A 27,229-nucleotide genomic window follows, 5' to 3' on the forward strand; every position below is an offset into this window, starting at 1 on the left:
AACTTTTTAAACAAGTCTGTTTATTGAAAGGATCTGAAAATATTGTAATAAGGCTTTCAACAACATCTAACAAATTTTCAAGATATTAACAATATGAAACATCAAGAATTTACTTCAAAAAATCCAAAGTTTTCTAGATCATTCCAAATCATGCTGCTTTCGGACTTGGTTAATACTTGCTTTTTTTGTCTAAACCAGTACCCCAAACCCCAAATGCCACGGTCTTTTGGACCTAAAGCTGGGAGTTTTGGTTCCACCCCCATCTCAGCCCAACGTAGCCCCGCCCCCAGTGGATGGCAAGGAGGGCCGACCTCCCTTTCCAACTCCAGGCCACTGGCCGAGCACCACACCGAGGGCCGGAGGCGCGGAAGCATGGACATGGGCGCAGCGCCTGCTCTATGGAGGCCCCTGGCTGAGGGCTGCTGCACACGTGGCCCCACAGCCTTTCTATCAGCCCAAGAATGAGGCACGTGACCCTCCACGAGGCAAAGCACAGGCCCATCCCTGTCACTCCAGAAGCGGGTCCAAGAAAGGGCAGCTTCTGTCCCTTCTGCTCTTGCCAATTCAACAGATTAAAAATGCAGCTCAAAGAGAAATCAGTTACTCAGAAACAGATGCCCAAGTGTAGGACCAGGGGCCGAAGCCACGTGCACTGAGCCACAGCTCCCACCAGACCACACGGGCTCTGCGTCCCACGTGGCAAGCACATGTGCCCATGCCCCACGCGGCTGGCCGGTGGAGTGACCACTGGAATGATGGGAGTTTCCTTGCCAGCCCAAGACCCACAGGGAGAAGCAAGAGCAGAACCGACACAAAACGTCCCCAACCACCTCTTTCCTCACTAACCAATGCGTCCCCACCTTCTAGTTGCAGTCGCAAAGTACCACAGCTTACTAACCGAGTAGCACCCTCTCTCTCCGTGGACCGTCACCCCCACGGTGAGCATGCTGAACAGAGTGGTCCCAGCACACAGTGCCACACAGAACACGTGTAAACATTGGAGCAAGGCTCCATTTCACTACAGTACAAATCCCGTTCCCTCTGAAATCTTCTAAGTGTGTAAGATAAAATCTGTCCACGAGCAGTTCAGAGACCTTAAAATAATCTCTACAAAGTATACACAGGATTTAAAATACCTTCCGGGGTGCAGAGGGGGCCGTCCCTGCTTCGTGAGGAATGTGTGTGGGTCTGACCTCCTACCAGGCCACTGCTGGGCTTGCGGGGCCACAGCGTGGAGCTCTGCCGGCACCCTGTCACACCACGGCAGCGGGGAGGGGAGGGCCTTGGGACCAAGGCCAGAAGGTGTGCCCAGACGGGGTGCAGGTGCCGAGCAGGAAGGAGAGGGGACCCCTCCACTCATCAGCCAATCAAATACCAAACTGTGCTCTGCAGAAGCGTCCCCTCCGAGTCCTTCTAGGGGAAAAGGTACAGGATTTAAGGGGAAAATCGTGGTAGCTAAAGGAAGATTTTTGGCTACAAGACATTTATTTTCAACACAGAAAGACAGATCAACCCATTCTGATCCCCTCTGAATTTCAACAGACTGATTGAATCACAAGTTTCCTGACAAGGAGTCATAGCACATCCAGCTCTGGGGCCCCCGCCCTGGGACCAGGCTCTGAGTGACAGCACAGGCGCTCACGGTGTGGACCAGAGCCCCCGCCAGAACTCACTTTTCTTATTTAGAAATGCAAAAAAGAAGTCAGATTTAAAATGTTAAAAACGGCTGATCTGGTCGACAGAAGGCAGATTCCCGGCTCTTCCCCTGGCTACAAACAAAAGTGCTGTGACTTCTGATGCCTGCTTGGGGGCTCACAGCGCATGTGCACGGGTCAGCCTGTTCCTGGAGGGCAAGTGGGAACGAGATAGCGGAGCAGCTTCGGGACTCTGGGGTCCCGAGTGTGGACAGCAGGATCTCAGGCCTAGCCCTCCCCCTCCCCCTCCTCCCCCCCTCCTCCTCCCCCTCCTCCTCCTCCTCCGCGAAGTGCGCCTGCTTCTTCCGCACGTTCCAGTGCAGACACTGCGCCAGGCTCTCAAACCAGTCGCTCACGGGGTCTCGGACGCAGATGGAGGGGAGCGGGTAGCAAGAGGTAGTGATGCTGATGCTGAGGTAGGGGGGAGACACAGCACAGGTGAGCCCACAGCATCAGGCCAAGACCCTTCCCCAGGGGCCATGCCCACCCTAGCCCAGCTGCGAACCATTTCAGTTCTGCTCATGCCACTTGCTGCACAGCCTGGGGCCTGTCTCACCCTAAGGACAGGTACAGCCAGCAGGGGCACCAGGGCAGGCCAGGGTGAGTGGCTGTGATCTGTCGCCCCCAAATACAGCAGAACATGGGGCAACATGCTGCAACCCGTGTGGGTGACCAGCTGCCTGCCGGACAGGCTCGTGTCTCCCCCTGCAGCTCTCAGTGACAGAGCTCTGCCTACGAGGCCCGCACAAGCCGACTTCAATAGGGGTATGAAGACTGCAGGCAGGGCCTGCACCCACCCCACACACCTACTCCTCGCTCCGGCCCCAAGGCTTACACACCTGTCTCCATGGCGGATCTCCTGTCTCTTTCGCCCATCAAAGGACACCCATACAGTGTTCCTTGCTTCTGGTGACAGCATGATCTGGAGGGGATCAAGCAGGACAGATGCGGGATCGTGAGTGCAGCTGAGCACCTTGGACTCCCGCCCTGGGAGGGCAGCACTGGCCAAGAGGACCCTTGAAGGTATCCCTATCACCCACTCTATTCCAAGGCCAATTCCAGGCCGTGAGGGCCTTAACTGATGTCTCACTGACACCAACCCTGGGAAGTAAGACAGGCAGCCAGCAAGCCCAGTCCCTGACCATCCACCCAGGGCCAGGGACACCAGCCAGGGGTCTGGCTCCAGGCCTCTCTCAGTCCTCTCTCCCTGTAACCTGCAGATGTGGCCCTGACTACCAGGGCTCACAGCCAGACACACGCTGGCCTGGGGTGGACCGAAGTGGGGAGTGCAAGGCAGACAAAGAACAGAGATGGAGGGGCAGCGGCAGGCACTGGCCACACGCCAGGACCAAGACACCGCTCCTCACAGGGAGTGGTGCCCCCATCCAGCAGGGACTCTCCCCACCTCCCAAGGGCCCACAGCCATGCTGGAGGGGCTGGCCCGGGTCTTGGCACCGCACCTGCCGACCAGACAGACAAGGATGAGAGAGAAGCCCCTTCCAGCAGCCAGCAGGGCGGGGCCCACAACCCAATGGGTGCTGGGGTTACAGCCAGGGGCAGAGGGGGTAGTGGGCATGTACGCCCTGGGCAACAGCTTAAACCAGAAGGGGTAGAGGGTGGACTCTACCTTCAGCTCGACCCCCGCAGGGACCACGATAGGCCGGAACGACAGCGAGTGGGGGCAGATGGGTGTGATCATGATGGCCGGCACGTTGGGGTGGATCATGGAGGCCCCGGCGGCGGCCGCATACGCTGTGCTGCCCGTCGGGGTGGAGACGATCACCCCTGGTGGACAGGCCGCAGGGTCATTCTCTGTGGGCTCTTGCCCCACCCCCACCCTGTGGGACCCCAGATGCCCACCTACCGTCACCCTGCACTGTGGTGATGAGGTGCCCGTCCAGGTAGACATCCACGTTGGACAGGTATGAGGAGGGGCCTCTGTCGATCACCACCTCGTTCAGGACCTGGGGGGACAAGGTCACTACATACTGGGAAGGACCAGGCAGGGCTGCTCTGGGTGGTCTGCCTCATAGGCACCTGGACTGTTCCTGGGCTCTCTGGAAGGCCCTGAGGTCAGGGGGCCCCCACTGGGTCCAGCCCAGAGTCCCTCCACCCTGTGCCTCTTCCTGAGGCCATACGACAGGCAGGGCCAGGCCTCGAGCCTGGACAGGGCACATGTCCACACACCTGGTACTGCATGACCTGCTTCCCAACCTCCGCATCCAGGTCTGCAGCCAGCACGCCGTTCTCGCTGATCCCATTGGGCACTGCCATCTTCTTTCCTCTGAGCTCCTTCACGACCCTGACCTTCAGCCGGCTCCGAAGAACAACAGCTGCATTCCCTGGGGGCCAGCAGGGGTCATACCCAGGATGGTTAGCAGGGAAGGGGTGGTGGCACACCGCAGGAAACAAAGACACCCCTGCTCGACCAGAGACCACCCTTCTTCTCCCACACTGAGGACAGCACCTCTGAGCTCTCTGGGAAAGTCAATTCACCACTACCAACCAACACGGCAGCTTCAACATGTGACCTCCTCAAACTTCTCAATGTGAGGAAAAAATGTTTGAACCGTTCAATAATCTTGAATCTCTGAATCTTGAAACACTTAAATATTGCTCTACACCATCATTAAAAAACCCAAAAACCAACTGAGAAGACAATCCCATGTTCAGAACTCCTTGTGAGTTCCAGAACATTCTGACTTACCCTGTATCACCTGAGTAACTTGGGACTGAAAGTTCTCGAAGTTGAAGGGGGTCAGGAAGCCCAGGGAACCCAGGTGGAACGCCATGACCGGAGGCACACTGCCCTATGAGCCAATGAGGCAGGTCAGTCAGCTACCCAATCCACTCAAAAGCCACCCCAATTGTCCCCAGCAACGGACCCACCCCCGACCGTCCCTAGGAAAGGACAGGCACATGCGTGCACGGTCAGTGCCAGGGGTGGGGGGGCTGATTCCAAGTGACCGCATGGGAGGTCAGGGAGGCGGAGAGGAGCAGCGGCGTGCAGAGCTGATGAGACACCGACGCACCAGGACCCACCAGCCTGAAGGCCGTGGAGGACAGGAGAGAGCTGGTCAGGGAAGGACGCAAGCCTCCACGCCAGAGCCTCCTGCCTTGCAGAGGGTGAAGGCGGGCTTCCGGCGACCCCAGTGGGCCCCCAGGCAGACTCCCACCCTCTGGCGCTTTCATAGGCCTCCCAGGTGCCCTGGAGGGTCAGCCTGGAGCTGCCGCCTTCGTCCTGCCATGGGCCCCGCCGCTCGGCCATGAGGTGCCCCTTTTTCCTCGTGGGTGCCATGCGTCTGCAGACCTGCCGCGGCCCCCCAGGAAGGACAGTTTCTCCACCACTGCCCCCTCCCGCCCAGCCACTCCCACTGCCAGCCCAGGCTCGCAGGCCCGCCCCGCGTTCCACCGCCAGTAGCACGCCCAGTGAGGACGGAGCCCCAGACAGGGCAGGTGCGTGATTTGGTATGATTTGCAAACCTGCTCTGTGGCCAAATACACCAACTTAAAAACAGTTTAGTCTGTATCAGAGTAAGAACACCGCAGAACCCGGCATCCCTGTGGCCTAAAGTCACGAGGTACAAGAAGGGGTGGAAAGCCTCGCTGGGGCCGGAACCCCCTGCAGACCTCACCTGGAACAGCGAGGATGCGTACAGCAGAGTCCCATCCCCTCCCAGGCATATGATAAAATCGATCTGATTGGAAATGTCATCATAATCTAGAAAACAGAACACAAGGAAAAGTGTCTCGGCAGCCCTCAACGCCGCAGGGTACCCTGCCCATGACGGGGCAGGAACACTAGAATCGTCTGCCAGGTCCAGGGCAGTGGTGCCAACCCGCCGCACGACACAGCCGCAGACAAACTCACCTTCCCTGAAGGTGCAGAACTTCTTCTTCACTGGTCCAAAGTTGTCATCACTCACTATGGCAGGGTCTTCTAGAACTTTCTTCTCTACATACACAATCATGTTGTTCTCCTGGAAGGGGGATGAGCACATCAGCTCCACCAACAAGACCCACGCTGGTCTTCCATGAGGCCTCCTTTTAAGCCATAGCATTTTATGATGAGGGGGAAAGGGATTCGCTAGTCCTGGCTGTCAGCTGCTCTCGACCTGCCTGTGCACAGATTTCTATTCTTTTGGAGGCTCTGGGACCCTCAGTTACGGAAGTCACTTGCCTGAAATGGGCTTCTTGACTTGGTCAGCTCTGGGAATCACAAACCCAGAACCCGGCTAGGAGGTCAGCTCCGCGCCTGCCCCCACCATGTGGCCCAAGAGAGCACGGAGCCCCCCGAATTCCAGTGTGGAGTCCGGCAGATGCGGACGCGGTGCGGGGTGCCACCCCACCCTGGCTCACTCGCCTCCATCAGGTACACACAGAGCTCCTTGAAGGGCTGCAGCAGGCTGGCGTCCCGTATCTTCTTGATGACAAGAACACTCTTTGGGGACTTGTTCCATGTCAACCGCTGGCTGGCAGGGTCCTGGATGTGCCTGTGAGGGGAGAGGAGCGTTCACACCAGCAGCACGCACTCCCTCTAGAGGACAGGTGCACCACATCCTCGGAGGCCTGTCTCTCAGGCTTCGGACCATGTGCTGGTCCCGCTAAAAACCTCCAAGCTAGGACAAAAACCCCTAACACAAGAGGCGTGGCGTCTGACGTCATCCAGTTACTGAGCATCACTCACCCTTTCCAGGCGTTTCTGCACGGGGAGGGGTCACTCACAACACCCTCTGTGAGCTTCATCGTCTGCCCAGGTCACACGCGTGGCTCACAAGAGGTACAGCAGCTTTGGTCACAGCGTTTCGGTCACACTTTGTTCACAGGAGTACAGGGCACACCAGCCCCCAAAACCCTCGTGACTGTGCACTTGCACTATAAACTTAACTTCTGCAACCCTCAAAACCGAAAGCAAAACAACCCTAAAATGACTTCTGAGCATAAAACAACTATGGCAAAAAGGCTCCCTAAAATTAAAAATCAAGCAAATCTTATTGAATCTTTTCACCGTTTACACGATCCTCTTGGCCAATCACCTATTTAAAAAGTCCTGAGGATCACCTTTAACAGCAAGGAGGCCGGACGGGAGGTGCCCTGATCTTCATTAGACTGGCTGGCTGAGCTCGGCTGTTCCGGGCCCTGGGTACATCCCAGCCACACAGGAATCTGAGCTGGGCTGTGGAACCGGCTTGGCTCCGTGGGAGGAGCTGTCAGGCCTCGGTCAGGTGGAGGGGTGTGCACTCCCCAAACTTCGTCACTCTGCTTGGCCGTGGGCCTCAGAAGCAGCATGGACAGCTCACGGACCTTTGCCCGGGTCGAAGCCCCTTTGGGCTGACCCAGGCGTGCATGGCCTGTGGCCTTTCTGGCCCTCACACTGGGCTGCGCCCAGCCAAAGCCACCAGAGTGTGTCTGTCCTGCACAGGCCTGGGCGCCAGTTGTGACTCAGCCTCCCACTGGGTCACCTATAAGGTGGGGATGCCCACCCTTCCCCAGCACACAGGTGTGGATGATGGACGGGAGAGCGAGGACACCTGAGAGCTAGCAGGTGACCTATCTGAGCCACTGCCTAGTAAGCCAAAGGCAATCAGATGTTGGCAACTCCACACGTTTCAACATAAGAGAAAACACACGTTTGTGGGGAAATTCCAGACAATAAATGAGGAAGTCAAAGTTCGTTGTGATCTCTATTGTAGCTTACTTTCGAACATTAGAGAAGAAGTTAAGTTAGGACATACAAAGCCCTGCCCCAGCCAGGTGCAGTGTTGCAAGGGAGGCAGGTACAAGGCAGAGAAAAGGAGTCCTGACCCCCAGAGACGGTGGCACCACCACACAGGGCTGCGCACACGGGCTCCAAAGGGCAGACAAGGCCGTTCATTCCTCAGCTCCAAACTGCAGCCCCAGGGACACCTCAGGGGCATGTGCCCCTCTGCGTGGAGCACCCCACCTGAATCACCCTGTCCAACCGACCTGAGGCTCACAAGGCCACCCCGCCCCCCACATAGCGACTGTGGCTCAGCTGGGAGTACACGATGGCTAAGCAAGGCTGGACAGCGAGAGGCCACTCGTGGTGGCACTTATACCAAGCAGAAGGACAAGGAGAGAACAGCTCTGCCAAGACAAGTGCAGGGAGGGGCCCTTAGGCAGCTGGTGAAAGGCCAGGGCAGGGCCAGGCTGGGCCAGAGCAAGCAGAAAGGCATGGGGCACGGGGGAGAGCAGGGCGCAGAGCAGCAGGCGGCTGGGGCTCGTCTGGGGGCACCTGGGTAGGCCAGGTTACCAAGGTGGCTGCTGTTCAGGCCAGGAAGTGGGTACTAGAGGGGCTGCGTCTGGACGGGACCTGCCCCAAGCCTGGCAGCAGTAACCGGCAGCCGCAGATATCACCTGGAGCCAGCAGAGACTTCATTCCTGCGCCCGGCCCCCTGCGCCCCGTAAGAGGCAGGGCAGTCATGTCACTGGGTTTCAGGTCACAAGCCCTCCCAGTTTCCAGGGCAACTGCCTGAGCAGCCTGGAGGTGGCAGCACTGTGCTGACCGCCCGGAACCGGTTCAGACAGGCTGTGACCTGAGGCCTGGGGTCCCCACTGCTGGGGCTGCCTCACAGACAGCAAGGATCCCCAGACAGGTCCGCTGAGGAAGCACACCTGAGCCCACGGCCCTCACCCCTGTGCAAAATGTGGGACCCCCATAGCTCACCCTGAAGGAGAGGACCCTGTGGAGGCGCCTCGGAAGGCCTAGACTGCAGGGAGGGTGGGGAGCTCACCAGAAGGTGCCAGGCACAAGGCTCAGGGTGGGATGGAATTCCGACCATTTAACAGAATGCACCAACATCAGAGAAGTGATGTCAGTGTTTTCCTAAGACATAAACCACAGCCAGACCACCACACAGAGCCCTTTACAGAGCTCCCACCCCTCTGGGACCAAGTGACTCTTCGGACGGGAGAAGCAGGAGAGTCACGAGAGTCCAGAGAAATAACCCTGACTGCTTAGTTTTTACAGTTTCTCATCCAGGCACCGTGTGGCCCCCGAAGATGCCCTGGGGGTCTGGTAGGACGTGTAAGAGCCGCACTTGCAAGGCGGGTGTCTCGCAAAAGTAGACGCAGGGTTTCAAAACAGCCGACTGATGTCTCTGTACTGTAAGAATAATTAAAGGAGGGGCGCCTGGGTGGCTCAGTTGGTGAAGCGTATGCCTTCGGCTCAGGTCATGGTTCCAGGATGCTGGGATAGAGTTCCACGCCAGGCTCCCTGCTCAGTGGGGAGACTGCTTCTCCCTCTATCCCTCCCTCTGCCCCCCCCCCCAACCCGGCTCTTGTGCTCGCTCTTTCTCAAATAAATAAATAAATAAATAAATAAATAAATAAATAAATAAAAATTTAAAAAAATTAAAGGAGAAGCATGTCTGACCCACCCAGGGTATTGTGTGAAATACACTGGTTTCCTCCTAGACTTTTTACTGTAAAAACAGAACAGTAATTAAAGATGGCAGTTGAAGCCCATCCAGCTGGGGTGTCTGAGGAGCAGAGCCCCTCTGCCGTCTGGACAGCAGCGAGGCCCCGTTGCTCACTGGAGCCGGTGGAGAAGCCCTGTGGCTTCTGCTGACTTGAAAAGTGAACCTGTCACCCCGAGTCACAACATTCCACAGCGCTGTGATCCCAAGACAGCACACACTCCCAAGGAGGCCCCCTGCCGTCCCCCAGCACTCACATGATGGTCTGGGGGTTCTGCAGCACGCAGGCCTTTGGTCCAAACGTGGTCACCGGGCACGGCCCATGCAGAGAGCGAGTCCTCCTGCGGGGAGAGGGGACACAACGGGTGAACAGACCTGCATGCAGACTGTTAGACCCTCAGAAAGGCTTTTCATTGTAATGCCCTCACACCCATCACCTGCGCAGTACCCACTGACGGCTCCAGGAGGCCCTGCCCCGGCCCACAGGGCTGTGCTGCAGCACCGCACGCGGTCTTGCAAAGCATCAGCAATCCGAGAGTGTTCCTTAGAGAAGGGACCCCAGACCAGGGCGGGTGCCCAGCCCCATCCCAGAAAAAGGGAAGACCACCTCTGGGGACAGGCCTGGAAATCTGAAACTGAGCAGTCTCTCTGACCAAGTCTGTCTGGGGACCAGTCCTCTGGCCCTTACATGGGACTCAAGCCCTTAGAGACTAACCCTGAATTACCTAGATGAAAATTCTAACAAAAACGCTCCTGCTGAGTTGCACGGTCACTAGAAAAGATACTACTCGAATGGCCCAACTCCTCCAATAACTGAAAAGTGACTCAGCCATAATCGAATCACCAAACGAAGGGGCTGTGGTCAGCACACATTGCAGGGACACCACGACCCGGCTGCCCTGCCTCCCTCCCTGTCTGTGAGGGCCCAACGCCCACCCTGGCATAGGCTCAAGGGAGCCACGGGGACACCCCCACGGTGAACAGGGTTATGGCACGTGTTCAACCCCTATGGCCTCACAGTCCTTTTCTGTACCCAAAGATGGCCAAATGGAGCTGACTCATCTTCAACTGTCTCGTGGGGTTGACAAAATCTTCATATTCAACACAGACAAAACAGCTTTTCTGTCTTATAAAGGGCAACAGACCTAAGAGAGAGCCACGGTGTCCGGGTAAAGACTACATCTCGCTGGCTCCGCGGGCACACGGAGGAAAGGCAGTCACGGCACCCTCACTGGTGGGCGCCCACGGTTAGTGCTCAGTGCTCAAGGGCTGCTGTGACCGGACACGCTCCTGCCTTCTTCCTCCGCCAACACCCGCACACAGAGACTACCTCGGACCTGCTGCCACCACACCACGTTCCACATCTCAGAACTAGAGAGGGTGTGTGGTGAACCCCAAAAAACCAACAAGCAGTGCTGAGGGGCACAAGGGAAGCAGATCGACAGGAAATGGGACGGCCGCTGCTCCCACACGTGTGCTGGGGGCTCTCACACGCAAAACCGCCAGCGCACCTGCCCCGCCCCGTGCTCCACCAGGGGAAGGCGCTGCACTGAGAAGTATGGGCTTTTTCCTGAAAACTCCCCCTTGCATTTGACAGACGGGACCCTCGCTTGAGCAGCAGTGTCGGCTCTGGCAGCTTCCACCGAAATCTGACTACGTTTATCGTTCCGGAAGCCAGGGCAGGGTGGACAAGGGCCATCACAACGCTGCCCGGCAGGCCGCTTCATGGGGAGCTCGAAGCGCTGCGACTCAAGAGCGTTGTCCAAAAGCACGCACTGCGGGCCGCTGGAGCGGCACGCCGGGTCGGGGGAGGGGCTTGCCCAACACCCCTGCGGCCACACTCAGCCTCCGCCAGCACCGTCACCGCGTGGGGCCCGCTGACGTGCCTTCGGGCACCACCCACACCTCAAACACCAAAAGGTAGAGTGGGCGCTGGCTGATAAGGAAGAAAAGGAAAATCATCCTGTGCTGCTGTCCCATCTGGGGAGACGCGCCAGGCGGGCGTCTGTCCTTGGCTCTTGGGACTCAGCCCCACCCGACCTCCTGGACACACACCGTACTAGTCAGTGTTTACGCGCACCGGTACAGAGTCCTTAAAAGAACCCTTGGTTGCAGCTCTGAGCGGTCAGTGTGCACAGGTGAGGACGGTGGTTGCAGGAGGGCCTTCCTACCTGAACTCTTTGGTGCTCGCCAGGGCGGGCGAGGCAGACAGGCTGCGGGACTTGGCTCGCCCCCGGATGGGGTGGTTGGGCCCCCAGTCCTCGTCCCCATGGCACGCGGAGCAGCGGTATGAGGCCGAATCTGAGCTCAGTGCCTTACTCATGTTGACTTTCTCTTGTTTGGTTTCCATCGTCGGTAAACGAGGACTTCGATCAGAAAAACACTGATGCCTTAATTTAATAAAATAAATAAAGTAAATGAATATGCATGCAGAAAATAACATATGTATACACCATATATGTATGTTATATATATAAAACATATATATACACATATATAAACATATGTGTATACACACAGAAAATAACATACGCACCCATTCCATCGGGGGATAAAAATGGCTGAAGTCCCATTTGCCAAAGGACTTGAGAACAGTGTCTTTCTATCCCAAAGATACTTAAGAACTCAGGAACCCACCTGTGGTTTCTAGTGAATCTAGAAGAGCTAACAGTCATAGAGTAAGAAAGAACTAGAAGGCGGGAGCTGTGGCGTTTGCCCCACAGACGAGGCCGAGGGCCAGCTAGAGGAGGAGTCATAGGCGGGCACCCAGCACCTGACCGCAGGAGGAACCGCGCGGGGCTGTGCAGTGTCAGACGCCCACGGTGCAGGAGAGCTGAATGGTGACCCTCGGTAAGACTACAGGTACACACTGGACTCGACGCCCTGCGGACAAGCCAATAAAACATTTGCCAAAACTACCTATTTTAGCCTCAAAGAAAACTTCAATTTCCAAACACTAGTGAAGGTAATCAGCCGAGATTCCATAAAGCTAGAAAAGGAATAAAAATCAGTCTAAGAAAGGCAGAAGCGGTGACAAAGAGAGGCAGAAATCAGTACTCTGAGCAATGGAAAAAGAAAGGCATAGTTTGACGAAACCGGTGTAGACCAAGGGACCAAACAGGGAATCCTCCAAGGACAGGAAGGGCGGGGTGCCTGCAGTCAGAGTGCAGGAGAGTAGACGGGACAGGCTTCTCGAGTGGGAAGACCCCAGAAGGTGGCATCCCAGGTGGAACCAGCAGGATAACCTGCTGCACAACCCACGTTGCAGGGACAAGCGAAGCAAGCAAGCTCACCCCAGAAGAGACCGTAACACACAGGGTAAAACGCGGAGGGGTGAGGACGCGTCAGAGCATGGCACTGCAAGGGCTGAATGAGGGGCGGAAGTGTGGCGCAGGCACCACAAACAAGCCCGGGCCTCTGCGTTAAGGCAAAAGGTGACGGCGCCCCGTACCCTCCCTACCCTGGCCGCACCTTACAACGACCAGAGGAGCTTCAGAACATGATTCCCACACCCAACCCAGACTGAAGGCATCAGTAGTTTTACGGGCTCCCAGGTGGGGGCGCCTGGGTGGCTCAGTCTTTGAAGCGTCTGACTGTGGCTCAGGTCATGATCCCGGGGTCCTGGGATCGAGCCCCACATCAGGCTCTCTGCTCAGTGGGGAGTCTGCTTCTCCCTCTGCCCCTCCCCCCCACTTGTGCACACACTCTCTCTAAAATAAATAGACGAGTCTTAAAAAAATAAAAATACCATTTACACCAGCACTGAAATGTAAGCTATACAGGGACATAGTTGACGAAAGAAGTGGAGAACCTAATCTGAGTTATAAGTCATAGGATGTGGTGTGCAGCAACGTGACTGTAAGTAATGATAATAGAGCCCAGAGCTGAGTGTTGCTAGGAGAGAAGAGTTTAGAAGTTATCATCCTGAGAAAATAACCTGCAACCCCACGTGGCGATGGACGTTCACTAGACCCACTGCCGCGGTCGTCTCCCAGTATATGCACACCAAACCACTACACCGTACCCCAGAAACTAGCTTATACGTCAGTGATGTCTCACTAACGGTAAAAAGCACAAAACCTGTACACTGAGAACTACAAGTGCTGCTGACAGCAATGAATGAAAGCAAATAAATGGAGACAAAAGCATGTTCACAGATCGGAGAAGCCGGTGTTATTAGACCTCAGTTCTCAAAATGATTCAGACTCCCCACAATTCCTACACACAAAACCCCAGTGACTCCTCTCTAGAAAATGACGAACTGGGGCACCTGGGTGGCTCAGTTGGTTCAGCGTCCAACTCTTTTTTTTATTAAAAAAAATTTTTTTTGAGAGGGAGAGAGAATGAGAGAAGGAGAGAAAGAGGGAGAGAGAGCACAAGCAGGAGCGGTGAGGGAGAGGGAGAGAGAATCCCAACCAGACTCCATGCTGAGTACACAGCCTGAAGCGCCCCACTCTTGATTTCAGCTCAGGTCATGGTCTCGAGGTTGGGAGATCGAGCCCCACGTCAGGCTCCATGCTCAGTGCAGAGCCTGCTTGGGATTCTCTCTGCCTCTGTACCCCCCCCCACCCCATGCTCTATTTCTTAAAAAAAAAAAAAAAAAAAGACAAACTGATTCTAGAACTCATATGGAAATGTGGAAGAGCTAGGATAGCTAAAAAACCTGAAAAAGTACAAAGTAAGACCAACACTCCCTGACTTTGCGATCCATAACCAGACAGCGCGGTACTGACACAGACACACAGATCCCGGAAACAGAACAGACTCCAAAATGACACCCTCACCCAGGTATAATTAGTGGATCTCTACACCCAACATGGGGCTCGAATTCACAACTCTGAGATCAAGAGTTGCACGCTTTTCCAACTGAGCCAGGCAGGAGCCCCTCAGTGGATTTTCAACAGAGGTGCCAAGGTGATTCAAGAGAGAGGGTCATCTTTTCTTCAAGTAATGCTACAAAAACTCGATAGCCATGTCTAAAAGAATAAAGTCAAACCCTTTCTTCACACCACAGATAGGCATAACTCAGTTTATAGCACGTGGCTTTACTGTGCTTTGCACACATTACACTTTTTTACAAACAGAAGGTCTGTGGCCACCCAGCGCCAAGCACATCCACCGGCACCAAGTTTCCACCAGCAATTGCTCACTTTGTGTCTCTGTGTCACATCATGGTAATTTTTGCAGTACTTCAAAGTTCTTCTCTATTACTATATTTGTTAATGGTGATCTGTGATCCGTGTTACAATTATAATTGTTTTGGGGCACCATTACCCTGTGCCCATTTAAGATAGCAAACTTAACAGACAAGTGTTGTGTGTATTCTGACTGTTCCACTGACCAGCCGGTCCCCTGCCTCTCTCCCCTTCCTCAGGCCTCCCTATTCCCTGAGACACAGCAGTATTGAAACTGGGCCAATCAATATCCTTACAATGGCCTCTAAGTGTTCAAGTGAAAGGAAGAGTCACCCATTTCTCACATTACTTATTTTTTTAAGTAAGTTCCATGCCCAACGTGGGGCCTGAACTAGTGACCCTGAGATCAAGAGTCGCGTAGTCTATCGACTCAGCCAGTCAGCCAGGCACTCCCCGTCTCTCACTTTAAATCAAAGCTAGAAATGATTAAGCTCAGCAGCGAAGGCATGCTGAAAACCAAGACAGACTGAAAGCAAGGCCTCTCGCCCCAAACAGCTGAGTTGTGAATGCAAAGGAATAATTCCCCAAGTGCCAGTCAAGTGAACACACAAAGAAAGCAAAACAGCCTGATTGCTGATCAAACCAGCCACAACGTGCCGTTAAGCCACAGTCTAATCCAGAGCAAAGCCCCAACTCTCCTCAATGCTGGAAAGGCTGACAGGCGAGGGAGCCCGCAGCAGGGAAGCTGGAAGGCTGCAGAGGTTGGTCGTGAGGGTCAAGGAAAGAAGCCATCTCCGTTAGGTGAAAGTACGAGGTGGAGAAGCAAGTGTTGATGGAGAAGCCGCACCAAGTTCTCCAGAAGATCGAGCTGAGATCAGTAATGCAGGTGGCTATGCTTAATAGCAGATTTTCTTTTCTTTTTTTTAAAGATTTTATTTATTTATTTGACAGAGAGAGACAGCCAGCGAGAGAGGGAACACAAGCAGGGGGAGTGGGAGAGGAAGAAGCAGGCTCTCAGCGCAGGAATCTGATGTGGGGCTTGATCCCAGGACTCCGGGATCACGGCCTGAGCTGAAGGCAGACGCTCAATGACTGAGCTGCCCTGGCGCCCCGTAACAGCAGATTTTCAATGTAGACAAAGTGGCCTTACTGTGGGAGAAGATGCCATCTAGGACTGTCATAGCCAGAGAGGAGAAGTCAATGCCTGGCTTCAAAAGACAGGCTGACTCTCTTGTCAGGGGCTAATGCAGCTGGTGACTTTAGGTTGAAGCCAATGCTCACTGACTGTTGAGAAAATCCAAGTACCCTTAAGAATTATGCTAAGAGTACTCTGCCTGCACTCCAGAAATGGAACAACAAAGCCGGGATGACAGTCATCTGCTTACAGTGTGATTGACTGAATTTTTTAAGAACGATGATTTATTTATTTGAGAGAGCATGCGTGCATATGTGTGCTAGTGTGTGTGGTGGGGGGCAGGAGAGAGAGGAGAGCATCTCAAGCAGAAGCCACACTGAGCGCTGAGCCCAATGCAGGGCTCCATCCCACGACCCTGACTGAGATCATGACCTGATCTGAAGCCAACAGCTGGATGCTTAATCGATTGAGCCACCCAGGTGCCCCAGCTGACTGAATATTTTAAGCCTACTGCTGAGACCTACTGCTCAGAAGAAGATTCCTTTCAAAATGTTACCACTCGCTGACAACGCAGCTACTCAACCAAGAGCTCTGGTGGGGGATGGGCAAGGAGACCGACGTTTGCACGCACGCTAACACAGCACCCATCCTGCAGCGCACAGGTCAAGGAGCAATTTCAACTTCCAAGTCTTATTATTCAAGAAAGACGTTTTGTAAGGTTATGGCTGCCATAGACAGTGCTGCTTCCTCTGATGGATCTGGGCAAAGTAAATTATCTAGATGCCATTAAGAACATTCATGACTCATGGGAAGAGGACAAAATGTCAAGAGGAACAGGAGTTTGGAAGAAGTGGATTCCCACCCTCACGGAAGACTCTGAGGGGGTCAGGACGTCAGGGGAGGAAGTCACTGCAGATGTGGAAACAGCGAGAGAGCAGAATGACAAGTGGAGCCTGAAGATGGGACAGTCGCTGCAATCTCAGGATAACACTTGAACGGATGAGGACTTGTTCCTTACGGACAGCAGAGAAAGTGGCATCTTGAGGGAGCATCTACTCCTGGTGTTGAAATGACAACAGAAGACTTAGATCATCGCATGAAGGGAGTGGACAAAGCAGCAGCAGGGGGTCAGCGGAGCGACGCCAGTTTTGAAGGAAGTTGTCCTGTGGGTACAAAGCAATCAAACAGCATCGCCTGCTATAGAGAAATCATCTGTGAAAGAGTTAATGAGGCCAATTTCATTAGTGTCTTATTTTGGGAAATCGCCACAGCCATCCAGCCTCCAGCAACCACCACCCTGATAAGCCAGCAGCCAACCCGGCTGCTCACATGAGTCAGCAGTTTTTAGCAATAAAGGTTGTTTGTTTAGTAGGCTCCGCGTTGGGCTCACGACCCTCAAAGATCAAGACCTGAGCTGAGATCAAGAGTCGGACACTTGGGGGCGCCTGGGTGGCTCAACTGGTTAAGCATCCAACCCTCGGTTTCAGCTTAGGTCATCATCTCAGGGTTCTGAGACTGAGCGCCGTGGTCAGCAGGATGTCTGCCTAAGACTCTCTCTGCCCCCAACCCCCACGCTCTGAAGTAAATAATCTTTAGGGGCGCCTGGGTAGCTCAGTCGGTGAAGCGTCTGCTTTCAGCTCAGGTCGTGATCCCGGGGTCCTGGGATCGAGTCCCACATTGGGCTCTCAGGGGAGTCTGCTTCTCCCTCTCCCTCTGCTTTCTCTCTCTCTCTTGCTCTCTCTCATGTGCACGCTCTCTAATAAATAAATTTTTACAAAATATTTTATTTATTTGACAGAGAGGGAGAGAGCACACAAGCAGGGGGAACAGGGGGAGCAGAGGGAGAGGGAGAAGCAGACTCCCTGTGGAGCAGGAAGCCCGATGTGGGGCTGGATCCCAGGACCTGGGATCATGACCTGAGCCAAAGGCAGACACTTAACATACTGAGCCACCCAGGTGTCCCCAATTTTTTTTTAACAGTTTGTCATCTTTATGTCCTATTTAGGAAACATTTTTGCCAAACCCAAGGCCACTAAGACTTTCTTCAATGCTTTTTTTCTGAAAGTTTTGTAGTTTTGAATCTTACATTTAGGTGTATAATCCATTTTTTGCATTAATCTTTGTACAGGCATACATCAGGGATATGGTAGGTTTGGTTCCAGACCATTACAGTAAAGGAAATATCGCAATAGAGCAAGTTAAATGAATTTTTTTGGTTTCCCAGTGCATATAAAACTTATGCTTAGGCTCTATTTCTAGACTCTACAGGGTGCAATGTCAGTTAGGTGTCCAACTCTCTCTTTTTTTTTTTTAAAGATTTACTTATTTAGAGTGTGTGTGTGCGCGCGCAAATGCAGGGGCAGAGGGAGAGGGACAGAGAATCTCAAGCAGGCTCCGCACCCAGCATGGAGCCCAACACCTGACCTCATGACCCTGAGATCATGACCTGAACTGAAATCAAAAGTCCAACACTTAATCAACTGACCTACCCAGGTGCCCATCATATATATATTTTTAAGATTTTATTTTTAAGGGGCATCTGGGTGTCTCAGTCGTTAAGCATCTGTGTTCGGCTCAGGGTGTGATCCCAGGGTCCTGGGATCAAGGCCCGCATGGGGCTCCCTGCTCCGCTGGGAGCCTGCTTCTTCTCCCACTCCCCCTGCTTGTGTTCCCTCTCTCGCTGGTTGTCTCTCTCTGTCAAATAAATAAAATAAAATAAAAATAAAATAAAATATAAATAAAATAAAAAAGATTTTATTTTTAAGTAATCTTTACACCCAACATGGGGCTGGAACTCACAACTCGAGATCAAGAATCACATGCTCCACAGACTGAGCCAGCCAGACGCCCCTTATTTGTGCCCTGTCTCCTTTCCCATCTGAGAATGGAAGTTCCAGAAATTCTATTTTACTTAGGGCTCCCGGGGTCTGCAAGGTGCCTCACCAAATTCACATTGTTATTACCAGCAAAGGGGAGAAGGCAGAGTTCAGGGGATAGGCTAGTCTGGGCACAAAGATCTGGGCTCCATCAGCACGTGGTGAGCGCTTACAACCATGGAACTAGACAGACTCCCCAGGGGGGTGGGCAGGAGACCCAAGGACTGAATCTGGGGCATGCCCCCATTTAGGAGCCAAATGGAAGGGTCCGGAGAGAAGTCTGGCAGGAAACCGACAGTGTTAAGTCGAGAACACAAAGGCAGCAAGCGTTTCAGGATGCAGAACTGGGGGGTGGCACCAAGTGCCAGGACAAACTGGTAAGAGATACAAGACGGCAGAGTTTGGTTCAATATGTGAAAAAATTATGTGCATATGTTTACCTCATGACACTAAGAACTATCCAAAGGCTAAATAATCACTAACTTAACTGAGCATCTTCTCTGTGCCTAGCACTGCCCTAATTGCTTCTCTTTTGTAATTTACGTAATCCTCATAAGGACTCTACAGGACCAGCACCATGAGAGAAACTGCAACCATCACACGTGAACCCACAACTTTAGAAGAAACATTGTTTAAAAAAAAAAAAAAACAGTTTTGACTATCCCATTTATATTTGTACCAAAAAGAATAAAATACCTATAATAAATTTAACCAAAGAGGTAAAATACTTGTACTTTGAAAACTATAAAACATTGAATAAAGAAGTGGTACGTACACGTACACACACACACACACACGAATATTAGCCATAAAAAAGGATGAGATCTTGGGGCGCCTGGCTGGCTCGGTCGGTAGAGCATGCAATTTTTAAAAAGATTGTATATTTATTTTAGAGAGAGAGAGAGCGTCGGTGAGCATGAGCAGGGGGAGGGGCAGAGGGGCAAACAGACCCTGAGCTGAGCGCAGAACCCCACATGGGGCTCAATCCCAGGACCCTGAGATCACGACACGAGCCAAAGACGCTTCACTGACTGAGACCCCCGGGTGCTCCCAGAGCATGCAATTTTTGATCTCGGGATCATGAGTTCAAGCCCCATGCTGGGTGTAGAGCTTACTGAAAAAAAAATGTTTTTAAAAAATGCAAAGAATGAGATCTTGCTACCTTTGACAATATGGATGGAGCTAGATACTATGCTAAGTGGAGTAAGTCAGAGAAAGACAATTATCATATGATCTCACTTCTATGTGGAATCTAAAAAACAAAACGAAAAACAAAACATTTATTTATTTATTTAAAGATTTATTGGGATGCCTGGGGAGCTCAGTGGGTTAAGCAGCTGCCTTCAGCTCAAGTCATGATCTCTGGGTCCTGGGATTGAGGAGCCCTGCATCGGGCTCCCTGCTCAGCGGGGAGTCTGCTTCTCCCTCTGCCTGCTGCTCCCCATGCTTGTTCGCACATGCTCTCTCTCCCTCTCTCTCTGACAAATAAATAATAGTTAAAAAAATATATATAAAATAATAGCATAATAACGTATAGTTACAGATGGTGATTACAGTTACCCAACACTGAGTAATCTACAGAAACTTTTTAAAAAAAATATTTTATTTATTTATTTGACGGTGGGGGGGGAATCACAAGTAGGCAGAGCGGCAGGCAGAGGAGAAGCAGGCTCCCGGCTGAACAGAGAGCCCGATGTGGGGCTCAATCTCAGGACTCTGGGATCATGAGCTGAGCTGAGGGCAGACACTTAACTGACTGAGCCACCCAGGCGTCCTATAGAAACTGTTGAATCAACGTTGTATATACCCGAAATTAATATAACACTGTATGCCAACTATGATGAAAGAAAAACTCTTTAATGGTCTGACATACAAGAGAAACCATTTTAGATTTCTAAGTCAACATGACTGTACATAAACTTCATTCAAACCAAAAGCCTGATTTATGGCCCCGCACGCATGCATTGTACATCTGCTTTGTGAATGAGTAGCCCAAAGGAAAATCATCTTGTCCTTGAGATATCAATCAACGCTCCTACTCCCTGCATTCCTTTAAGATAAAACTCGTGATCCCTGCCCATATGCTAATCTATAATCTTTTGAGCTTTTACAAGATGTAAACAGTATAGTACGCTGTAAAAACCATTCATTTCCTGGAGTGCTTTCTTCCCTGTGAAGACACGTTTCCAGGGCAGCTGTCCTAACTTGAGCTCAAATAAAACTCTCTTTTTTACTTTTAGAGATTCTTTTTTTTTTTTAAAGATTAATTTATTTATTTGAGAGAGAGAGTGCGCATGTGTGAGTACAGGGGGAGGGGCAGAGGGAGAGCGAGAATCTCAAACGGACTCCCTGATGAGGGCAGAGCCTGACATGGGACTTGATCTGACAATCCTGCGTCCATGACCTTAGCTGAAACCAAGAGTCAAATATTTAACTGACTGAGCCATCCAGGTGCTCCTACTTTTAGAGACTCTAAAAGGTTTGTTCACTTTGTGTCGCAACTATACGTTAAAACAAACAAACAAACACGCAAACACACACAACCTATCATTCTTTACTAACAGAACCTCAGCAAAGTAGGGGAAAAACTTCAGTTTTGAGCTGTGACCAAGAGGCCTTGCAGGAGCTTCACCCTGCCCCCCGAGAAGTAAAACCAACCAACTCCTCTCCTCTAATATGCAGAATCAGGCCAAGGCTACCTGAAATGCCTCACTCTGCATGGGACTTAGAGCAACTTACCACCAAGAAAGGACAAAAGAGGCACTTAAATTAAAGGAGCCTATTAGGCAATTATAACAATGCAATCTTTAAAAGGAAATAATCACCACTGTTGGAACCAATGATGTCTGAGACAGAAAAGGACAGGTTGACAAATGATATACCAGCTAGCTATGATATAAACACAGGTGGACATGGAGAGACGTGTAATGGCCAACTCAACCAGGGAAGTGCAGACAAGGCTGTGCTGTGAGCACATGCACTGCCCTCTACCAGTCCAAGAAGGGAGAGGCAGGGTTGCCCGCGGGAATATGGACACTTCCCCAAAACCAGATGACTGACTGGTGAGCAACAGAAATACATCCAGCAGAACCAGGGCCCACAGCAAGGTCCAGTGCCCACCCTGCCAGGCCCTGTCCGAGCACGCTCACCAACTATCTCCTGACTTGCGCTCACAATGAGACGCATGGGGAGTGTCTAGGACACGGAAGCCCAGGGTCACACAGCTAGGACCGGCAGAGCTGGCATCTGGGCCAACGCTCCTAAGCCTCTCTCTGCTCAAGGCCACCGTACACAGACAAGAGGACACAGAAGTCTTGGGACGATATTTTGTACCCAACAAATGCTGTCTGCTTCAGCTTATACAGTGATGTATGTCAATTATTTGTCAGTAAAACTGGGGAAAGAAAAGTGAACCTCGACCTGAACTGCACACCTTAAACAAAAATTAACTAAAAACAAATCAAAATTGATTATGTCAAGTGTAAAACACGACCTATTAAACTTTTATTACAAAACGTAGGAGCAGGGTGCCCAGCTGGCTCGGTTGGTGGAGTGTGCGACTCTTGGTCTCAAGGCTTTAAGTTCAAGCCCCACGCTGGGTGGAAAGATTACTTAAAAATAAAATCTTAAAAAAGAAAAAGAAAAAAAAAAAAAACAAAGGAGAAACTTTTTAGAACCTAGGACTAGAGAGAATTTTTTTCTTTTTTTTTCTTCAAAGATTTTATTTATTTATTTGACAGAGATAGAGACAGCCAGTGAGAGAGGGAACACAAGCAGGGGGAGTGGGGGAGAAGAAGCAGGCTCCTAGCAGAGGAGCCTGATGTGGGGCTTGATCCCAGAACGCCGGGATCACGCCCTGAGCCGAAGGCAGACGCTTAACGACTGCACCACCCAGGCGCCCCTAGAGAGAATTTCTTATATATGACGTATACAGTCCATAAAAGGTGTAAAAAAAAAAAAATCAATACACTGCACTTCATTAAAATGAGAAGCTCGCTCTGTGGAAGACCCTGTGAAGACAATAAAAACAAGCTCCAGAGTGGGAGAAAACATTTGCAAACGAGATATCCAACAAAGGTTTTCTATCTAGAACATGCCAAGAAATCTCAAAAACAAAAGTAAAAAACCAAATAATCCAATTAGAAAATGGGCAAAAAAGACGAACAAAGCAGAGGATACGCACGGTGAACAGGCAGGTGAAGCCCACGCCACGGGCCACCAGGAGCACACACTCCAACACCTGCCCACACGGCTAAGACAACCAAAGGCCAGACTGCAGAGAAACCATCACTCACACGCTGCTGTAACATGAACGGGAGAGTCAGGCTGGAAGTCTGGCGGTTTCCTATAAAATCTTAAAAAACAGAAGTATAGAACCCAGCAATTGCGAGGTGGTGTTGATCTCAAAGTGATAAAAACGTGTGTCCACAAAAACTGCACACGAATGTTCACAGCACCGTTATGTGCAAGGGCCAAAGACTGCAACTGGCCGCCCCCAGGTCTCCCTGCCGCTTATACCAATAGCGGTCCATCCACACAGTAAGATACACCTGGGCGACACACGGGGACAGGGTGCTGATGCCTGCAGTAGTTCGGATGGATGTCAGGGGCATTACATGGAGTGAAAAGAGCCAATGTCCAACGGTCACAAACTGGATGATCCCATACACACTCTCAACATGGTAAAATCACACAGGTGGCGTACGAGGCAGGGGCAGCACAGGACTCCTCGGCATGACGGAGCGGTTCTGAGTCCCGGCTGTGATTGTGGATCCCGACCAGCTGTATGCGGTATAAATGGGGTAAAACTGCAGAGACCCACATGCACATAAAAACGGGTGAAATCTGAATAACGAGTGTAGTTAACGACAGTTTCCCAATGCTAATTTCCTGGTTAGGAAAACTACTGCAGAGAGACAAGGATCTCTCTGCACTATTTAACAACCTCCTGTTAATCTATAATTATTTCAAAACAAACAATTTAAAAAAAATAAACCTATCACAATCACAAAAAGCAAATGTATTTAAAAATCTTCTACTGGGGGGGCGCCTGGGTGGCACAGCGGTTAAGCGTCTGCGTTCGGTTAAGCGTCTGCGTTCGGCTCAGGCCGAGCCCCACATGGGGCTCCTCTGCTGTGAGCCTGCTTCTTCCTCTCCCACTCCCCCTGCTTGTGTTCCCTCTCTCGCTGGCTCTGTCAAATACATAAACAAAATCTTTAAAAAAAATAATAAAATTAAAAAAATAAAAACCTTCTATTACTCATTATCTAGAAGCTGTTAATATTTACTTGCAAAGACTAATGTGATGTTGACAAGTTTGTTCTGGTATGTTAACTGTTTGAAAAGGATGAAATTCAAATTCCATTCAAGTTCATGCACATTCTTGACAGCATGAATCTGATTTTATTTTTCTATTATTTTTTTAAGTTTCATTTTTAGGGGCGCCTGGGTGGCTCAGTCAGTTGGGCTGTCCGAGTTGGAGCTTTGGCGCAGGTCACGACTTTGCGGTCGTGGATCGAGCCCCGTGTCGGCATCTGCACTCAGTGCGGGGTCTGCTTCAGATTCTCTCTCCCTCCCCTTCTCTCTCTCTCAAATAAATAAATAAATAAATAAAATCTTTTAAAAAAAGTGTCATTTTTTTAAGTCATCTCCACACCCAATGTGGGGCTCAAACTCACAATGCTGAGATCTAAGAGTGGCACACTCCACCGAAGGAGCCAGCCAGGCGCTGCAGCACGAATCTAATTTTAAAAAACAACTCTGGCGTTGGGAAATCTTATTAGGAAAAAGTGATGGGCAGCAACATTTCTTAGAACTCACACGTGGTGGGGAGGGGACACGCTGAGATGGCAGGGAGGCACCGGGACAGAATTGTACACACGCCCACAGACAGAAGTGACGCCCATGACACCCATTGTGAGCTCTCAATCCAATCTATACTTGTTGAAAATACTGAATGAAAAAGGAAAGCTTATTTAGTGACAGAAACAGGAAAGTGTTGAACCTCACCAGCTGACACTGAGGTGGAAAACAAGTCCCTATAAAATAGCCCTTCCCTTCTCCCCCATCAATAATGCCCAATGCTGGCAAGGGTGTGATAAAACTGGACATCTGCACTGGCAGTGTGTGAACCAAGGAAGAACTTTTGGAAAATTCTCTGGTAACATGAGCCAGGAGCCTGACCTGTAACCCCATAAACTGAACAGGATCTGAGACCTGGAGGGGGCTGTTACAGAGAGGCAGCTACACCCTTCCTTGGGCAGATAAGGAAAACAAGGGTCTGTGCAGCTCTGGATGAAGCCAGGCATCTGTCGTCCCGCACTGAAAGAAAGTTCTCAGACACCAATCTGAGCGGCCATGCAGGGCTTTTTATTCACCTGTTCCCATGCATTAAACTCAGGAGCCTGGCAATCATGGGTCTGGAGGTATTGCAAATGGTCAGCCACCAGCACGAACAGAAACGAAGTCGTGGAGTTACAAGCTGACCCCTACTAACCCAGGACGGGCCAAAGCAGCACAGGGCCTGTCAACAGGTTTAAACAGGACAGCAGTGAGGCTGCTGCAGGAGGCCCTCAGGTGCACCCTCCCCTCGCACACCGCCTCTCCTGGGTGCTGGGCCAGCTTCCTCAAGCTTCCTCTGGCTGTTGTAACAACCATGCTTACAGAAAAGTCCTGTGATTAGAGGGAATCAAGACGTGGGGCCATCAACTCCCATAAAAAAAAAAAAAAAAAACAAACCTGCCTCTTCATTTCACAGGTGAAACCTACCTTTTCTCAAGTGGTTAACTCAATAAAATCGACTGCTGCTTCCCCCTGCAGCAAGGGGCCAGCTGGGCCAGCATCCGGGAGACCCCCTATTAGCAGGTCAGAACCCCGCGGGGCTCTATGCTAGCAGCGCAGCCCCGCCCGCAAGTTAAACACAAAAAACCCCGGAACCATCACGAGGGCTCACCTCCAGATGCAGCCACTGTGTGCCTACCGCAATGGCACCTGTCCCTATCCTCAAATCGCCTGGTGGCGGGGGCAAAGGTCACAGGGAGGGAAGGACTCGGTGTGCCCGCTGACAACAGGGCCCCGGGGACGGAATTCCGGGGAACGAGTCCTTGAAGGGCGTCATCCTGTAAGATGGAAAGTAACTCCCGTCTTAAAGCCAGGGCATCCTCCCAAAACGAATGAGCAAGTCTTCCATGGGAGGCAGAGTTGCGTCCCAAGACGGGAAAGGAAAAGTAACCTGTTACTCAGAATCAAAGCCCAGGGCATCCGTTTCCTCAGAGTGGCCCCGGCCTGAGACCCTCGCAGGCCCCGGCTGCGGGTCGCCGGGCGGGTGTCTGGCACCCAGCGCGGTGGCACGCCCTCCGACGACAAAGGGCGCGCGCGGCAGGCGACGCCGACCTGCCCCCGAGGGCCCGACCCTCCAGGCTGCCCGCCAAACGGCGGACCCGGGAGGCGGTCGTCGCGGGCGAGGTCGGCGGTCGCGCCCCCAGGCCCACACCTCGGCTGCGGTGAGGGCCGCCCGGGCCCCCGACCCCGCGCCTCCAGGTCCCCGGGCCGCCCCGCGACCCCAGTTCGCGCACTCACCGTTCGCTGCCCCGGGCGCCTGCANGCGCATGCGCCCCGCCCCACGCATGCGCCCCGCCCGCGCCGCGCCCCGCGCACGTGGGTCGGCCCGCAAGGACCTGGGGCCAGGGCTGAAGACTGCAGCTCAGGGTTCGGTGGGGCTGAGGTGGGAGCTCCGCGGTGGGACATCTGCTGCCCCGACCCCGACGGCGGCCGCCGCGAAGAAGAGCCTTGGTCCCCACTCACCCTGCCGCGTTGGAAGCACGTCCGCTCGCGCCCCTTGCCCCTGTCCCCTTGCCGCGCCCGCTCCCCTCCACCGCGGGCCGGAGGGGCTGGTTGCGGACCCCCGCGAGTGGTGACAGCATCCGCTTAGGATTCCCATAACTGACGGAGTGTGAATCTGCTTAGAAGGCACATGTTTTGGGAACCAAAATTGGCTGCAAGCGGCTGCGCAGCGCAGGCCTCTCCCTGCCAGTGCTGCTGGAGGGGGCGGCCGGGGCCAGGCCACCGCGGGCCTCTCCCACCCCAGCAGCTTGGCGGGGCCCTGCACACCACTTGGACTACAGAGGCTCTAGGCCTGGGATGTCAAACGGGGGCCCCTCCAGGGTGCCCTGCTAGCACTGTGGTCCCCCACCCCCCTCACCACCACCACCACCACCGGAGGACCCAGAGAGGAGAGAGGAAGGGGACCAAGAACACAGTAACCCACTTTGTAGCTGCTGGTGGAGCTTCAGGCCTCCCCCAGTCCACCCAGGAGTCCAGTGTCCCAACAGTGGGGGCCCGGCTCCTGGGACACGTCTGTGAATAAGGGGTCACTGCAGAACAGGGGTAGTGCCCTATTCGGTCCTTGGTAATCTGCCTGGCTCCCCAAGTGCCCGCCGTTATTCCCTGTGTACACGCAGGTCTCCCGCACCTTGTGTGGAGTGGAGTCCTTTGCAGCAGTGTGGCTGCCAGGTTTCCCCTGCCCCCATACCTGCAGTGGTCAGTCTCCTCTGGTGGGGTCGCCTGGCCCTGCGTGCAGAGACTCCAAACACAGATGGGCACAAAACAGGACATGTCTCACTACTGTCCTGTGACCACTGGGTAGCGGGGTCACCAAGAGTGAGTAGAAAGGGGGGGCAAGGATGTTAGGAATTGGGGGGATTTCTCAAGCTCTGTAACTTCCCCATCTGGTTATTTTGGAAACTGAACCACTTCCCTAAAGTGACAGCCAGCCACACCCACAGAAAGAGAAGCTTTTTGAGCTGTGTATTTTGGGTATGATCATTAACACAACACTAACACTTGATCCAGCACTTACTATGTTATAGGCACTGGGCTAGGCCTCCCAAAAACCTTCTAGAGCAGGAAGTCTATAGAGAAGGGACCAAGGCAGGAGAGCCAGCCTCATAAC

At 52.6% G+C, this 27,229-nt stretch overlaps 1 protein-coding gene across 4 annotated transcripts; it reads right to left on the reverse strand.

Moving 5' to 3' along the window:
- Positions 1–26,958, reverse strand: NADK (NAD kinase). Of its 4 annotated transcripts, XM_034671035.1 has the most exons (13): positions 26,810–26,917; positions 26,083–26,236; positions 11,305–11,523; positions 9,391–9,474; positions 6,058–6,187; positions 5,566–5,674; positions 5,330–5,415; positions 4,402–4,504; positions 3,882–4,036; positions 3,559–3,658; positions 3,322–3,479; positions 2,534–2,616; positions 1–2,105 (listed from the first exon to the last, which is right to left on the reverse strand). In XM_034671035.1, the coding sequence occupies exons 2-13, from the start codon at positions 26,199–26,201 to the stop codon at positions 1,709–1,711; spliced, it is 1,743 nt and encodes a 580-aa protein (XP_034526926.1). In that variant the 5' UTR covers positions 26,202–26,236; positions 26,810–26,917; the 3' UTR covers positions 1–1,708. The 4 variants fall into 4 exon arrangements, with proteins under 4 accessions (XP_034526926.1, XP_011229539.2, XP_034526927.1 ...); XM_011231237.3 differs by lacking the exon at positions 26,083–26,236 and having other exon boundaries at positions 26,810–26,958; XM_034671036.1 differs by lacking the exons at positions 26,083–26,236; positions 26,810–26,917 and adding an exon at positions 25,858–25,913.
- Between the last annotated feature and the right edge of the window lie 271 nt (positions 26,959–27,229).

The sequence above is a fragment of the Ailuropoda melanoleuca genome, chromosome 11 (genome assembly GCF_002007445.2).
Source record: "Ailuropoda melanoleuca isolate Jingjing chromosome 11, ASM200744v2, whole genome shotgun sequence".
In the NCBI taxonomy this organism is placed as follows: domain Eukaryota; kingdom Metazoa; phylum Chordata; class Mammalia; order Carnivora; family Ursidae; genus Ailuropoda; species Ailuropoda melanoleuca.

Coding starts and splice junctions, on each gene's coding strand:
- NADK (XM_034671035.1), bottom strand. CDS start 26,201: ATGCTGTCACCACTCGCGGGGGTCCGCAACCAGCCCCTCCGGCCCGCG. Junction 4,505..5,329: donor ACGCATCCTCGCTGTTCCAG/GTGAGGTCTGCA, acceptor ATTGGCTCATAG/GGCAGTGTGCCTCCGGTCAT. Junction 2,106..2,533: donor GAGATCCGCCATGGAGACAG/GTGTGTAAGCCT, acceptor CCCCTACCTCAG/CATCAGCATCACTACCTCTT.